The sequence below is a fragment of the Dreissena polymorpha genome, chromosome 4 (genome assembly GCF_020536995.1).
Source record: "Dreissena polymorpha isolate Duluth1 chromosome 4, UMN_Dpol_1.0, whole genome shotgun sequence".
In the NCBI taxonomy this organism is placed as follows: Eukaryota; Metazoa; Mollusca; class Bivalvia; order Myida; family Dreissenidae; genus Dreissena; species Dreissena polymorpha.
In genome coordinates this window covers 45,990,202-46,004,662 of record NC_068358.1, presented here as the reverse complement: position 1 = coordinate 46,004,662, position 14,461 = coordinate 45,990,202, and the positions used below count along the sequence as shown (strand labels likewise).

At 35.5% G+C, this 14,461-nt stretch overlaps 1 protein-coding gene across 1 annotated transcript in view; it reads left to right on the top strand.

Annotated features, from left to right (window-relative positions):
- Nucleotides 1-3,978: 3,978 nt before the first annotated feature.
- LOC127878940 (heat shock 70 kDa protein 12A-like) overlaps nt 3,979-14,461 on the top strand; it is a 44,775-nt gene continuing 34,292 nt past the window's right edge. The window contains exons 1-9 of the mRNA XM_052425503.1: nt 3,979-3,998; nt 5,109-5,151; nt 5,419-5,832; nt 7,484-7,633; nt 8,441-8,590; nt 9,916-10,065; nt 10,878-11,027; nt 11,839-11,988; nt 13,900-14,050. Coding sequence (XP_052281463.1) covers nt 5,620-5,832; nt 7,484-7,633; nt 8,441-8,590; nt 9,916-10,065; nt 10,878-11,027; nt 11,839-11,988; nt 13,900-14,050 — 1,114 coding nt within the window. The 5' untranslated portion in view covers nt 3,979-3,998; nt 5,109-5,151; nt 5,419-5,619. The remainder of the gene's footprint in view (nt 3,999-5,108; nt 5,152-5,418; nt 5,833-7,483; nt 7,634-8,440; nt 8,591-9,915; nt 10,066-10,877; nt 11,028-11,838; nt 11,989-13,899; nt 14,051-14,461) is intronic.

The following is a 14,461-nucleotide window of genomic DNA, read 5'->3' as shown; positions in this document are numbered from 1 at the left end:
GCCGTCTGTCCGTCCGTCCGTCCGCCCTGACCACTATCTCCTCCTACACTATAAGCACTAGAACCTTGAAACTTACACACATGGTAGCTATGAGCATATGTGCGACCCTGCACTATTTGGAATTTTGAATTGACCCCGTCCGTCCGTCCGTCTGTCCGTCCGTCCTGGCCACTATCTCCTCCTACACTATAAGCACTAGAAGCATGAAACTTACACACATGGTACATGTAGCTATATGCATATGTGCGACCCTGCACTCTTGAAATTTTGATCTGACCCCTGGGTCAAAAGTTATGGGAGTTGGGTGGGTCCGGGTCAGAGATTTTCACTAAATTTTTATGCCCCCGGTATGGTGGGTTCGCCCTAACTTGTGCAATATTGAAGATAGCAACTTGATATTTGGCATGCATGTGTATCTCATGTAGCTGCACATTTTTAATCTTGAAAGGTAAAGGTCATCTTGCAAGGTCAAAGGTCAAAAAAACAAATACAAGGGAAGTAATAAGCTTTAAAGGGAGGTAAGGAATGAACCTGCCAAATGATTTTTTTTAAATAAATCAAAGCGGCGCAGGAGGGGGCATTGTGTTTTTGGCAAACATATCTCTTGTTTTATGTTATTTAACATTAACTTCTTCATTTGAACACCGATTCACTTCCAATAGATACTGAACATCTCTTATACAATACGGTCAATCTCAACTATGCATGGCCTCATTACCACCCCTGGGGTGCCCCATGGGTCAAACATGCTGCGTGGGGATACGCGTCGGACTCTGCCGCGCCATTTCTAGTTGAGTGTATGCAATAGCAGTTAATGGAAATGACGTTCGACCTTTTATATTATGCAAATCAAACGGCCATTAAAAATACAAACGTAGATATAATTTCATTTAAAGTGTCTACAGGGGCAGGATTTTGCTTCTACATGCGCTAGATTTAGCTTCTTTGGGGGTGAATTTTATTATCCCCACGCTTTTTGAAAAGCGTGTGGATATTGTGGCTATCTCCGACGTCCGTCTGTCTGTCCGTCCGTCCTGGCCACTATCTCCTCCTACACTATAAGCACTAGAACCTTGAAACTTACACACATGGTAGCTATAAGCAAATGTGCAACCCTGCACTATTTGGAATTTTGATCTGACCCCCGTCCGTCCGTTCGTCTGTCCGTCCGTCCTGGCCACTATCTTCTCCTACACTATAAGCACTAGAATATGAAACTAACACACATGGTACATGTAGCTATGAGCATATGTGCGACCCTGCACTATTTGGAATTTTGATCTGACCCCTGGGTCAAAAGTTATGGGGGTTGGGGTGGTGCCGGGTCAGAGATTTTCACTCATTTGTATTCTCCCGGTATGGTGCATCGGCCATATCTTTTGCTATATTGAAGAACTTGATATTTGGCATGCATGTGTATCTCATAGAGCTGCATAATTTTGAGTGATGAAAGGTCAAGGTCAAGGTCATCCTTCAAGGTCAAAGGTAAAAAAAAATCAAAGGGAAGTAATAAGCTTTAAAGGGAGCTAATTAATGAACCTGCCAAATGTTAATATTTTATTTTATTTATTTTATAACCGAAAGTAGGATTTCTATACGTTTACGTCCATTTCGACAAACGCGACTATTTTTAAGTATTAAAGCGCAAAAAATACGGATTTCTACCTTGTAACCACCAGATATATTCCAATTAGCATAGATAAAATTAAATCTATAGCCTAGTAAGCAAATAATTGATTACTTTTCCAAATGTACCGCTTTAAACACCGAAAGTAGGATTTCTAGACGTATACGTCCTTTATAACAAACGCGTATATTTTTAAGTTTAAAAGCGCAAAAAGACGGTTTTTTACATTGTAACCACCTGATATATTCTACTTTTTTATATTCTACTTGACATAGATAAAAAAAATCTTATTTATACTTAAATTTACTTTAAGGTTTGTGGCTTTAATAACTTTACCCTTACCAAAATCAATATTGATATGCAAGTGTGTTCTTCTTTAACGTCAACCGTTTACCTTAGCATACTAATTTCAGCTTCTTCATGGGTTGTTTTTTGTCAGCCCGAATGATTATGACATATTTGTATATTTCAGTGGGCGTATTCTGATCTCATTTTACGACCAACTTGTGTGTTAAAGTGCACATTATTTGAAATTATTTTTGCATAAAGCTTATTTAATCAGGGAGCTCAGCTGTTGTTTGTTATCAGTGCCACCTAGACCAACATTATGAGGTGGTAGTGACATGTCACCTATAAGTTTGTACACCCTTGAGAAATTGTATTGTCTATTTAATTTTTGTGCTTAACTTCATGTATTGGTCAATCACTAATTAAATATCACTTTTTTATTCAGTTTTTCTCCAAGATTTATGTTGTCAATGAACTAATGTGAAATTTGGGCCATATGTCAGGAAATGATATACAGCACAGCAAAGCAATCTATTACTGAAAAGGGGATCTGGTAATCAGTGTGACGCTCAGAGACTTCTACATTTTAATTATGTTTAATTGGTTCTGCTCATTCAAGTTAGATATTCTTCTATCATGCTGCAAATATGCAAGCTCAAACTTAAAACCTTGATGAGTTTTGCTTAAAGTGTTGCACCTATTAACAACTTCTAACACATTTCCATATACCATTAAAGTTGTTTCTATGAACAAGTCGCTTAATTGGACATTCCATACCCATCGAACAAGTATCATGACATGCTCACCTTTAAAGAACTTGTCTTCGATACTTTCATAGATTTTGTCCGTTTACAGTTGATCATAGAGGACGTATATTTTGTAGAATGGGTGTGCATCGACAAAGAAGCATGGTAGCATCAGCTTAACTGATGCAAAGTGCAGCAGCAAAGTACCTTCTCTTTCTTCTTGAACATAAAACATTATACGGAACAAGTGGTTAATTGAACAATCCACATTAGTTGAGGCGTACGACTGGCAAATGAAATCTTGTTACGATATATTTCTAGATATTCAAAACCTAAAACCGTACATTCTGTTGATATTTCTTCTCATTTAGGAGTTATGGGACCCCAGCCAATGTTGACCAAACATTGACCAGATATTCCAACCCAATATTTGCCATAAGCGTCCCCATTGACCTCATGAGAGAGTACATACCCCAAGACGTAGTATTACATAATTTAACTTCTCTGGGAATGTTCATATGATATTGATCGCATCTTTTTATAGTTTTAGATTACTTGTACACAGTACACAGAACACAGTACATTTATGACAATAGTGTAACGATAACTCTTTTGCCTTTGCAGAGGTGTCAGTATCGTGTTTTGGTATGCGTGTTTCTCATCCATAAGTGGCAAATAATCTACCTTTGTCTTGGTTCTGGCTGTATGCCCCTGCTCTCGGACAACCGCGTTTCATATCCAATGTAGTCATAACATGACTCTGTAGTTAGTGTATCTTGAAGAAAACCAAAGTCCGTTTACTTTGATTGGTTTACGGACGCAACAAACTTTGCTAGAAACCTTCAGTAGAATCATATTGATGCTGTAAATGTTCATTTTTTACTTGTCGATTCGAGTGTACATTTTTTAAATTCAAGTAAACTTCTTTAACTCTCAGACCCACCGGAATGACACGCATATATACAAAGAAGTTATACCGTAATGGAATATTCGACAGTGAAAATTAATGGACAATTTCAGTTATGTGGTTAGTTTACAACGATTTAACATTGTAACACACACGTTTAAATATTAAGTAGAGGCTTTTTCAGTTTTTCATTTAAAATTCGTTTTCAACGGCACGCAACGAAAAGTGATGAAAACACGTCATTGTAAATGTGATATCGATTATAAATGTACGGGTAACATGACTGCTTATTTTTAATGACTGCAAAGCGATGTACCAGTGCTTGCCTATTTTCAGAAATGAAGACAGTCCTACGAGGAATAGATAATAATATACTTCAACCTAGAGTACGCTTTTTGCGTCATTGAGGTCGTGACTGGGTTTCGGAAAGGTAGGAACTTCGTTATCAACTGCTTTTTGTCATACTACCAAATGCGCGCACGATTTTATAATTAAATGTTAATGCCGTTGATACGCTAGCATGAAATTAAAAAAAAATTCAATCCGTCGTAGGTTGAATATCGAAATAAAGTGTAAAGCATATTTACAAAATTGCAATTTCTTGCTTGAAGAGAATGATTTATAGTAATGTATTTTTGGATAATCATCAGTTTCCGTTTTTGCTAGTATTTAATCAAATCTGTAACAAACTGCAGTTTGTTATTTTTAGTTCAAAATGTTTATTTGTTTTACTAAAATGACGTAGCCTTTGATTTGGTAAAGTAGTTATTTCACACTCTCGTTGTGTCTTACTTTGGGGTGGATAGTTATCGCTCTCCTCGAAGTTCAATATTTACTAGCCCTCTTAAGTAGCTATGATTTAATAATATATAGAGGATATATATTTTGGATTCGATGGAATATCGATTTTATTTCACGAGTGATCATATAAAATAATATTTTCCCGAGTGGCGCAGCCACGAGTGAAAATATGCATTATTTATGATCACGATTAAAAACGATATTCCATCGAATCCAACACAAAAAAAATTATTTTATGCTTTTTTTTTTCACCGTTGATTTACATTGTAAAAGAGTTTAGCTGGATGTTTTCGCTGGATTTATGACGTCATAACGTCGAAAAATTGACGTCATTTCACAGTTAAACAGTGAAAAATATCTGTATTTTTCACTGTTATTTTTCACTGTTTAAAACAGTGACATACCAGTTTTATTTTACTGATATTTCTCTATAAACCACCGAAAAGCATAAAATAAATTTAATATTATATGACATGATATGTTATTCCGTAGTCATCGATGTACCATCGCAAACCATAGTGTTCTTATTACTGTTAAATTAACATGGACTATATTTTATCACGCATTATAATATACTTTTTAGCAAACACTGTGAATTATAAGCAGACATTCGTAACATCACGTTATTAGGTTAAACGTTTAATCAATAAGCACGCTGTCACCGGTGCTTAACTACGCAAATAAAACACACACTATAATCTTCGATCAATAGATAACTTTTGTTCTCAATATTTTACAGATCGAATAACAAATAGACGAAAAGATTGTACATACAATAAGATGTACGGCTAACGAAAAGATGGTATTTGTATAGCGACAAAAATATGTGCTTACATATTGAACATGAATGACAAATTGTCCTATTTAAGATAAAATTTGGTTTTTACTACTATGTGATACAAATATATGCTTCACTAAATTAACGTTGAGTAAATGGTCAACATTATTACTAAATTTAGTTAACATGTAACTAGGTCATTCAATTGAAGGCGACGTGAACATTGTATTCAAATGCACATTTCTCATTAGCGTGTGGGAACAATTTTAAGGGAAGAAAGCGACTTGGACGAAGCAACTGCATCGCAAAGTGATTTGCAGGAGAAGTTAGAATTGCTCGAGTCGTCTCTGTTGGTTACTTTCAGAGTCAGAGTGAAGGTCGTTCATATCCCTTCCTTCGTAAACAATACGCAAAGCATACTTATATATAGAAACGCGCAGAGGTTCATTTGAACGTTCATCAGCCCAATCAAATGGAACGTACAAAGCAACCAAGCAAGCACGAAGAAACTGGAATTGCAAGGTTTACACAAGGCGGGAGAGAGAGAGTACCTGTTCCGTACATTACGGAACTAAAACGACGCTTTGCAAACCAAAGAAAGGAGGAAAAAGATCCATTCTACCTGAGTGTGGATGATACGACTGAAAACAAACAAGGTCCATGCCTTTCGTTTATGACGGAACGGGTATATTGTTTGTTCTTTTACAAAATATATAAGATACGAAATATATCGGCTGTTATAATGAGAATTCATTCGTATTATGACATTGTGGATTTCACATTAATGTGGAACGTGAATCATTAATTAGGGAACATGTAAATTTATTTTGCAAAATACAAAACTGTTTTAATCAAAATAATTTACAAAATATCTAGGCTAGCAATGTCCATAATAAGTTTCAATAATGAAAAAGCGATTTTACGCCCCCGCTCTCATGGAAAGAACAAACAGATTCGCTGATATCTGTCCGTCCGACCGACCGATCGTAGATTAGTTTTGGTTTTGTGTCGCAATTAACTAAACAGTTGTAATCGCTAAGCTAATGGGAGCTGATACACATATCAGCATATTGGCTGGTAATGGAGTATTTTGATATAGTTGTGTTTTTTGTAAAATATGGGAAATGAAGGCTATTTTTTAACAAATACTTTCATTACGAACTAAATTAGCGTATTTACCATATTGTGAATTATTGCAACAAAGTATTTTGCACTTGTAGTCTAGCCGTCTGTCCGTCAATCTGTCCGTCAGATTTTTGAGTGGTGTGTAACTCTATATAAAATAATAGCTTCTAAACTGATGGACATTGTTTTAACTGAATCATCAACATGACAGCAACACCAATAAAGTTTATCACATTGTGAACATTTTCATCCGGGTACACACTTTAATTGCATATCTGCTGAGTATGAGCACAATTTTTATATTAATACTTGACTAAAACGAAATAAGCCACAAGCATATTACTATCAACCGATGGAGTTCATGTGGGATTAGGGCTCAATTGCTATCTTATCAATAGACTTGTGTAGGGGGTGGTCGATTTCGCCATGTTTAATTTGTTAGGATTGTTCTTACAAAACACATTGCTTGATTGAAGAAACTGGAAAAACCGCTGTTTGAAACGACGAAAGAGAGAGAACCTTTTTACGCTTACACGACCGAACGTAAACAAAGCTATTCACACGAGCCGAAGGAGGAAATAGATCCATTTTACCTGAGTGATTATGATACGACTGAGAGCAAAAAGATAAGGGGAAAATAAGATTCATCAGATTACATTTTTAGTATGGTACAAATATTGCACGTGCAGAATTTATTATGCAACTGGTATATTTTAGTTTGCAAAATACAGAAGTGTTTTAATCAAAATAATATACGAAATAAATTGGCTGTTATAATACTTTATAACTTTCTATTGTGAAAATGCCGTGTCTTGCCCACGCTCTAAGGTAAGGTAACTATTAGATTTACCGACGTCCTTACATACGTTCGACCGTTCCTTCGTTAGCTGGATGTTTGAGTCGCGTGTAACTCAAAAAATAAAATTGCGAAGTTGACGGGACTTCGTAAACAAATTCACCAGCTCGTGTTGAGTTATAACTTTTAAAAAAGCAAAACATATAAACTGTTTACATTAATACTTTCCTTTAACGAAATAAGCTACAGGCATATTGATATCAACCGAGAGTGTTAAGGGGGATAAGGGTTCAATCATAATTTAGCTATGATCTCATCCATGAAGTTTTGCGGGTAGGGTGTGATGAATATCGATTTGCCCAAGTTAGACTTGTGTGGATTTTTTACTCCAAAAAGTATAATTGCTTGATTTAAGAAACTGGAAAATCCGATGTTTGGAAAGACGAAAGTGACAGAACCTTCTTACACTTACAAGACGGAACGTAAACAAAGCTATTCACACGAGCGGGATGAGGAAATAGATCCATTTTACCTGAGTGATTACGATGCGACTGAGAACAAAAAGGTAAGGGGAAAGTAAGATTCATTACGATTAGATTAGAATTTTAGTAAAAAGTTTGGCAAAAATATTGCACTTGTAGAATTTATTACGCATCTGGTATAATTTTGTTTTCAAAATATATAAATATTTAAATCAAAATAATCTACGAAATAAATTGTCTGTTAAAATCCTTTATTAGTTTTATTATGAAAATGCCGTTTTATATCCCCGCCCTAAGTAAAGGTAACTATTAAATTCACCGACGTCCGTCCGTACGTCCGACCGTTGCTTCGTTAGATGGATGTTTGTGTCAAGTGTACCTCAAAAATGAAATTGTGAAGTTGACGGGGCTTCGAAAACAAATTTATCAGCTCGCGAAAGTGTGCAACAAAGTATGTTGGTGCATACTTGTAGTCTAGCCGTTCATCCGTCTACGTGTCTGTCTGTCCATCAGATGTCTGCGTCGCTTGTACATGTAGCTCGATCAAGAAGAATAACTGCTGGGGTGGCGAGCCTTGGTTTAATTCAATCGGCAACATTAGAACACCACGGAGAATGATTATCATATTGTGAAAAATTTTAACCAACGTATATACTTTCATGGCATATCTGCTGAGGTACAGCTTTTAGAAAAGCAAAACATGCACACTTTTCACATAATTACTTTCCTTAAACGAAATAAGCCACAAGCATATTACTATCAACCGATAGAGTTCATGTGGGATTAGGGCTCAATTTCTATCTTATCAATAGACTTGTGTAGGGGGTGGTCGATTTCGCCATGTTTAATTTGTGTGGATTGTTCTTACAAAACACATTGCTTGATTGAAGAAACTAACAAATCCGCTGATTGAAACGACGGAAGAGAGAGAACCTTCTTACTCTTACAAGACGGAACGCAAACAAAGCTTTTCATACAGGAGGAAGGTGGAAAAAGATCCATTTTACCAGAGTGGTTATGATACGACTGAAAGCAAAAAGGTAAGGGGAAAATCCGATTCATCACATTAGATTTTTAGTATGGGACCAATATTACACGTGCAGAATATATTACGCAACTGGTATATTGCTGTTTGCAAAATACATAAGATTTTAAATCAAAATAATATAGAAAATAAATTGGCTATTATAATCCTCATTAAGCTTTTATTATGAAAATGCCGTTTTATGCCCCGCTCTAAGTTAAGGTAACTATTAGATTCACCGACGCCCGTCCGTACGTCCGACCGTTCCTTCGTTTGTTGGGTGTTTGTGTCGAGTGTACCTCAAAAATGATATTGTGAAGTTGACGGGGCTTCGTAAACAAATTTATCAGCTCGTGAAAGTGTGCAACAAAGTATTTTGGTGCATACTTGTAGTCTATCCGTTCATCCGTCTACGAGTCTGTCTGTCCGTCAGATGTCTGCGTCGCATGTAGCTCGATCTAAAAGAATAAGCGCTAGGGTGACGAGCCTTGGTTTAATTTAATCACCAACATTAGAACACTACGGGGAATGATTATCACATTGTTAAAATTGTTCACCAAAGTATATACTTTCAATGTATATCTGCTAAGTGATAGCTTTTAGAAAAGCAAAACATCAAAACTTTCTACATGAATACTTTCCTTAAATGAACTAAGCTACAGGCGTATTACTATCAACCGAGAGTGTTCAGGGGGATAAGGGTTAAATCAGATTTGAGCTTTTATCTTATCCATGAAGTTTTCCGGGCAGAGTGTGATGTATATCGATTTGCCCATGTAAGACCTATGTGGATTATTACTCCAAAAGTATGATTGCTTGATTGAATAAACTGGAACAACCGCTATTTGAAACGACGAAAGATAGAGAACCTTCTTACTCTTACAAGACGGAACGTAACCAAGCTATTTACACGAGCGGAAGGAGGAAATATATCCTTTTTACCTGAGTGATTACACGTGCAGAATATATTACGCAACTGGTTTGCAAAATACATCAGTTTTTTTAATCAAAATAATATACATGTACGAAAAAAATTAAGATGAATAATTATCACATTTTTAAAATGTGTCACCAAAGTACATACTTTTATTGTATATCTGCTGAGTTATAGCTTTTAGAAAAGTAAAACATGCCAATTTTTAACATAAATACTTTCCTTAAACGAAATAAGTTACAGGCATATTACTATAAACCGAGAGTGTTCAGGAGGGTTAAGCGTTTAATCAGAATTGAGCTTTAATCTCATCAATGGGGTTTGCGGGAAGTGTGTGATGTATATCGATTTGCCCATGTTAGACCTGTGTTGATTGTTACTCAAAAATAATAATTGCTTGATTTAAGAAACTAACAAATCCGCTGATTGAAACGACGAAAGTGAGAGAACCTCCTTACTCTTACAAGACGGAACGAAAACAAAGCTTTTCATACAGGAGGAAGGTGGAAATAGATCCATTTTACCAGAGTGATTATGATACGACTGAAAGCAAAAAGGTAAGGGGAAATCCGATTCATCACATTAGATTTTTAGTATGGGACAAATATCACACGTGCAGAATACATAACGCAACTGCTATATTTTTGTATGCAAAATACATTAGTTTTTAAATCAAAATAATATACAAAATAATTTGGCTATTATAAACCTCAATAAGCTTCTATTATGAAAATGCCGTTTTATGTCCCGCTCGAAGTTAAGGTAATTATTAGATTCACCGACGCCCGTACGTACGTCCGACCGTTCCTTCGTTAGTTAGATGTTTGTGCCGCGTGTACCTCAAAAAGTGATATTATGAAGTTGAAGGGGCTTTGTAAACAAATTTATCAGCAAGTGAAAGTGTGCAACAAAGTATTTTGGTGCATACTTGTAGTCTGGCCGTTCATCCATCTACGTGTCTGCCTGTCCGTCAGATGTCTGCGTCGCATGTAGCTCGATCTAAAAGATTAATTGCAAGGGTGGCTAGCCTTGGTTTAATTTAATCACCCAAAAAAATAACATTACGAGGAATAATTATCTTCTTTTTTTTTAATTTGTCACCAAAGTACATCCTTTAATTGTATATCTGCTGAGTTATAGCTTTTAGAAAAGCAAAACATACAAACGTTTACAAAAATACTTTCCTTAAACGAAATAAGCTACAGGCGTATTTCTATCAACCGAGAGTTTTCAGGGGGGTAAGCGTTCAATCAGAATTGAGCTTTAATCTTATCTATGAAGTTTTGCGGGAAGGGTGTGATATATATCGATTTGCCCATGTTAGACCTGTGTTCATTGTTACTTAAAAATAATAATTGCTTGATTTAAGAAACTAACAAATCCGCTGATTGAAACGACGAAAGTGAGAGAACCTCCTTACTCTTACAAGACGGAACGAAAACAAAGCTTTTCATACAGGAGGAAGGTGGAAATAGATCCATTTTACCAGAGTGATTATGATACGACTGAAAGCAAAAAGGTAAGGGGAAATCCGATTCGTCAGATTAGATGTTAAGTATGGGACAAATATTAAACGTGCAGAATATATAACGCAACTGCTGTATTTTTGTTTGCAAAATACATTAGTTTTTAAATCAAAATAATATACAAAATAATTTGGCTATAATAAACCTCAATAAGCTTCTATTATGAAAATGCCGTTTTATGTCCCGCTCGAAGGTAAGGTAATTATTAGATTCACCGACGCCCGTACGTACGTCCGACCGTTCCTTCGTTAGTTAGATGTTTGTGTCGCGTGTACCTCAAAAAGTGATATTGTGAAGTTGACGGGGCTTTGTAAACAAATTTATCAGCTAGTGAAAGTGTGCAACAAAGTATTTTGGTGCATTCTTGTAGTATGGCCGTTCATCCATCTACGTGTCTGTCTGTCCGTCAGATGTCTGCGTCGCATGTAGCTCGATCTAAAAGATTAATTGCAAGGGTGGCGAGCTTTGGTTTAATTTAATCACCAAAATAATAACATTACGAGGAATGATTATCAAATTTTTTAAATTTGTCACCAAAGTACATCCTTTTATTGTATATCTGCTGAGTAATAGCTTCTAGAAAAGCAAAACATGCCAATTTTTAACATAAATACTTTCCTTAAACGAATTAAGTTACAGGCATATTACTATAAACCGAGAGTGTTCAGGAGGGTTAAGAGTTTAATCAGAATTGAGCTTTAATCTCATCAATGGAGTTTTGCGGGAAGGGTGTGATGTATATTGATTTGTCCATGTAAGACATATGTGGATTATTACTCCAAAAGTATAATTGCTTTATTAAAGAAACTGGAAAAAACGCTGTTTGAAACGACCAAAGTGACAGAACCTTCTTACTCTTACAAGACGGAACGTAAACAAGGTCATTCACACCCGAGGAAGGAGGAAAAAGATCCGCTTTACCTGAGTGATTATGAAACAACTGAGAGCAAAAAGGTAAGGGGAAAATTAGATTCATTACGACATTAGATAATAGTTTTAGCATGGCACAAATATTGCACGTGAAGAATTTATTACGCAACTGCTATATTTTCGTTTGCAAAAAACATAACTGTTTTAATCAAAATAGTATACGAAATGAATTGGCTGTTATAATCCATAATTAGTTTCTATTATGAAAATGCCGTTTTAAGCCCCCGATCTAAGTTAAGGTTACTATTAGGTTCACCGACGTCTGTCCGCATGTCCGACCGTTCGTTCGTTAGTTTGATGTTAAACTTTGTGTCGCGTGTACCTCAAGAAATGAAATTGCGAAGTTGACGGGACTTCGTGAAACAATTTATTAGCTCGTGAATGTGTGCAATAAAGGTTTATGGTGCATACTTGTAGTCTAGCCGTTCATCCGTCGATATGTCTGTCTGTGCGTCAGATGTTCGGGTCGCATGCAGCTCGATCTAAAAGTATAACCGCTAGGGAGACGAGCCTTGTTACAACATGAAGTGTAATAATGACATGAAATGTAATAAACTTTAGTACATTATTTCAATTGCGTGACAACCTGACTTGCTCCAGCAGCTGGAGTTTCACTTCTTTATATTGTAATAACGCTCAAAATGTAATAAACTTATTTTTTGGTTTAAAATTGCATCTGATCGCAATTTCAAACACAGATATAATAATAATATATAATTATATAATATACGAGGTTTGTTGTTTTGTAAAAAATATTTGTCATCATGATTAATCATACCTCAATTTTAAAATTACAAGCTGCGTAATTGATTGTTTAATGTCACAGTTACTAACATAATCATGAGCAGCTATATGTATTTAGCGATTAATTTCAATATAATCAGTTGGATGACACTTCTCACAGGACGATGCATTCTATTCATAATTCATGTTTAGATCGTATCAGAGGTTGTTATGTGTTCTACTTCGAAAAAGATGTTCTACATTATTTTTTCTTTTATTAACCAAAATAAAAAGTTACACTTAAATCTGATATAGAAAAATTCTATTTCTAAATGACATTATCCAGACAATCCCAAGATGCGCATCCGTCCTCATATTGATTATAAAAAAAAGTGAATATCAAAAAAAGAATTTTATTTATTTTCTGAAAGATATATATGTTGGTCGATGAAAGAAACAAATTCGCTCCTGCAAGAGTTCGACCATGTGTTCTCGACATTATAAGACCACAACGTAACCGCTCGGTCATTTTGTATTTTTCAACTCATGATAACTCATCAACAATATAATATACGTCTATACCTTTTATGTCCGTAGTGTTTATTTCGTGTTTTGTTTTTCATTATACTGTTCTTCTTTTAAACCTGTAGTTACAGTTCGGTATCTCGTTAGTTCTTTGGTCTGTGAACAGGAACTTTAAATTGTCATATTTGACTTTGACTTTTAATTTTTATATATTCAGCAATAATTATTATGATTGTGGTTTAATAAAATTAATTATATAACTATATTATCAATGAATTCATTTGTAGAAAGACTTTTTGCAAATGTTAGCATATCCTGAACGATTATCTGATATCATATAAATTGAACTTTTCCTTACATTCAAAAATATTTTCACAAAAAAATGAATCTATAACTTAAGGTGATATTTTTTTAGTTAATGTGCAATAGTGGGTTTGTACCTAATAATACAGTTTCCGTAAATCAACGTTCAGTGTATTCGGCAGCAGTTTACGGAAGCGTTAATACCTGATTTACTGTATTTTGTTCCGCCTTTAAATTTTTAGATTAAAAATTTAAATATTTGTGAGCATGTTTATTGCTGTATTTAAACGTATTTTGTTTCCCAAACGTTTTATATGAATATTCAAGGTAAAATAAAAAGAATCGAATAAATATGGTTGTGTTATAGAAGTTTGTTTTACATAGGCTTCAAAGCAAGGAGCTTTAATGGTTGCCGCCATAGACTTTGGGACAACCTACTCTGGTTGGGCGTTTTCATTCAAACATGATTACGAAAGGGATCCAACCAAAGTTTCTGCAAAAATATGGAGTGGAGGCCAGCTAACTTCACAAAAAGGTTAACGCATGTTTTGATGTTTTGCATTGATTATTCCAAGTCAGCAATAACAGTTTAAACAATGTTATAAGCTGTGTGTGTTTGCCGTTGTTTGTATTAACCTGCCGGTATAGACACATTCTCACTTGACTTTGCCAACGAAAATTGAATTGATGACAAAACTCTCGCTACTGGGATTGTTCACAGCCGGGTGCTTAATATTTAGTGTTAATTAGTGTTCACCTGTTTGTCATTAAGTATTATGAAGCATTTATTTATAATTATATAATCTATGTATGTGTACGTATATTTGCGCGTGCGCGTGCGCGTGCGCGTGTGCGTACGCGTGTGTTTGCTTGTGCGCGTGCGCGTGCGCAAGCGCGTGCGCGTGCGTTTGTGTGTGTGCGTGCGTGCGTGCGTGCGTGTGTGTGT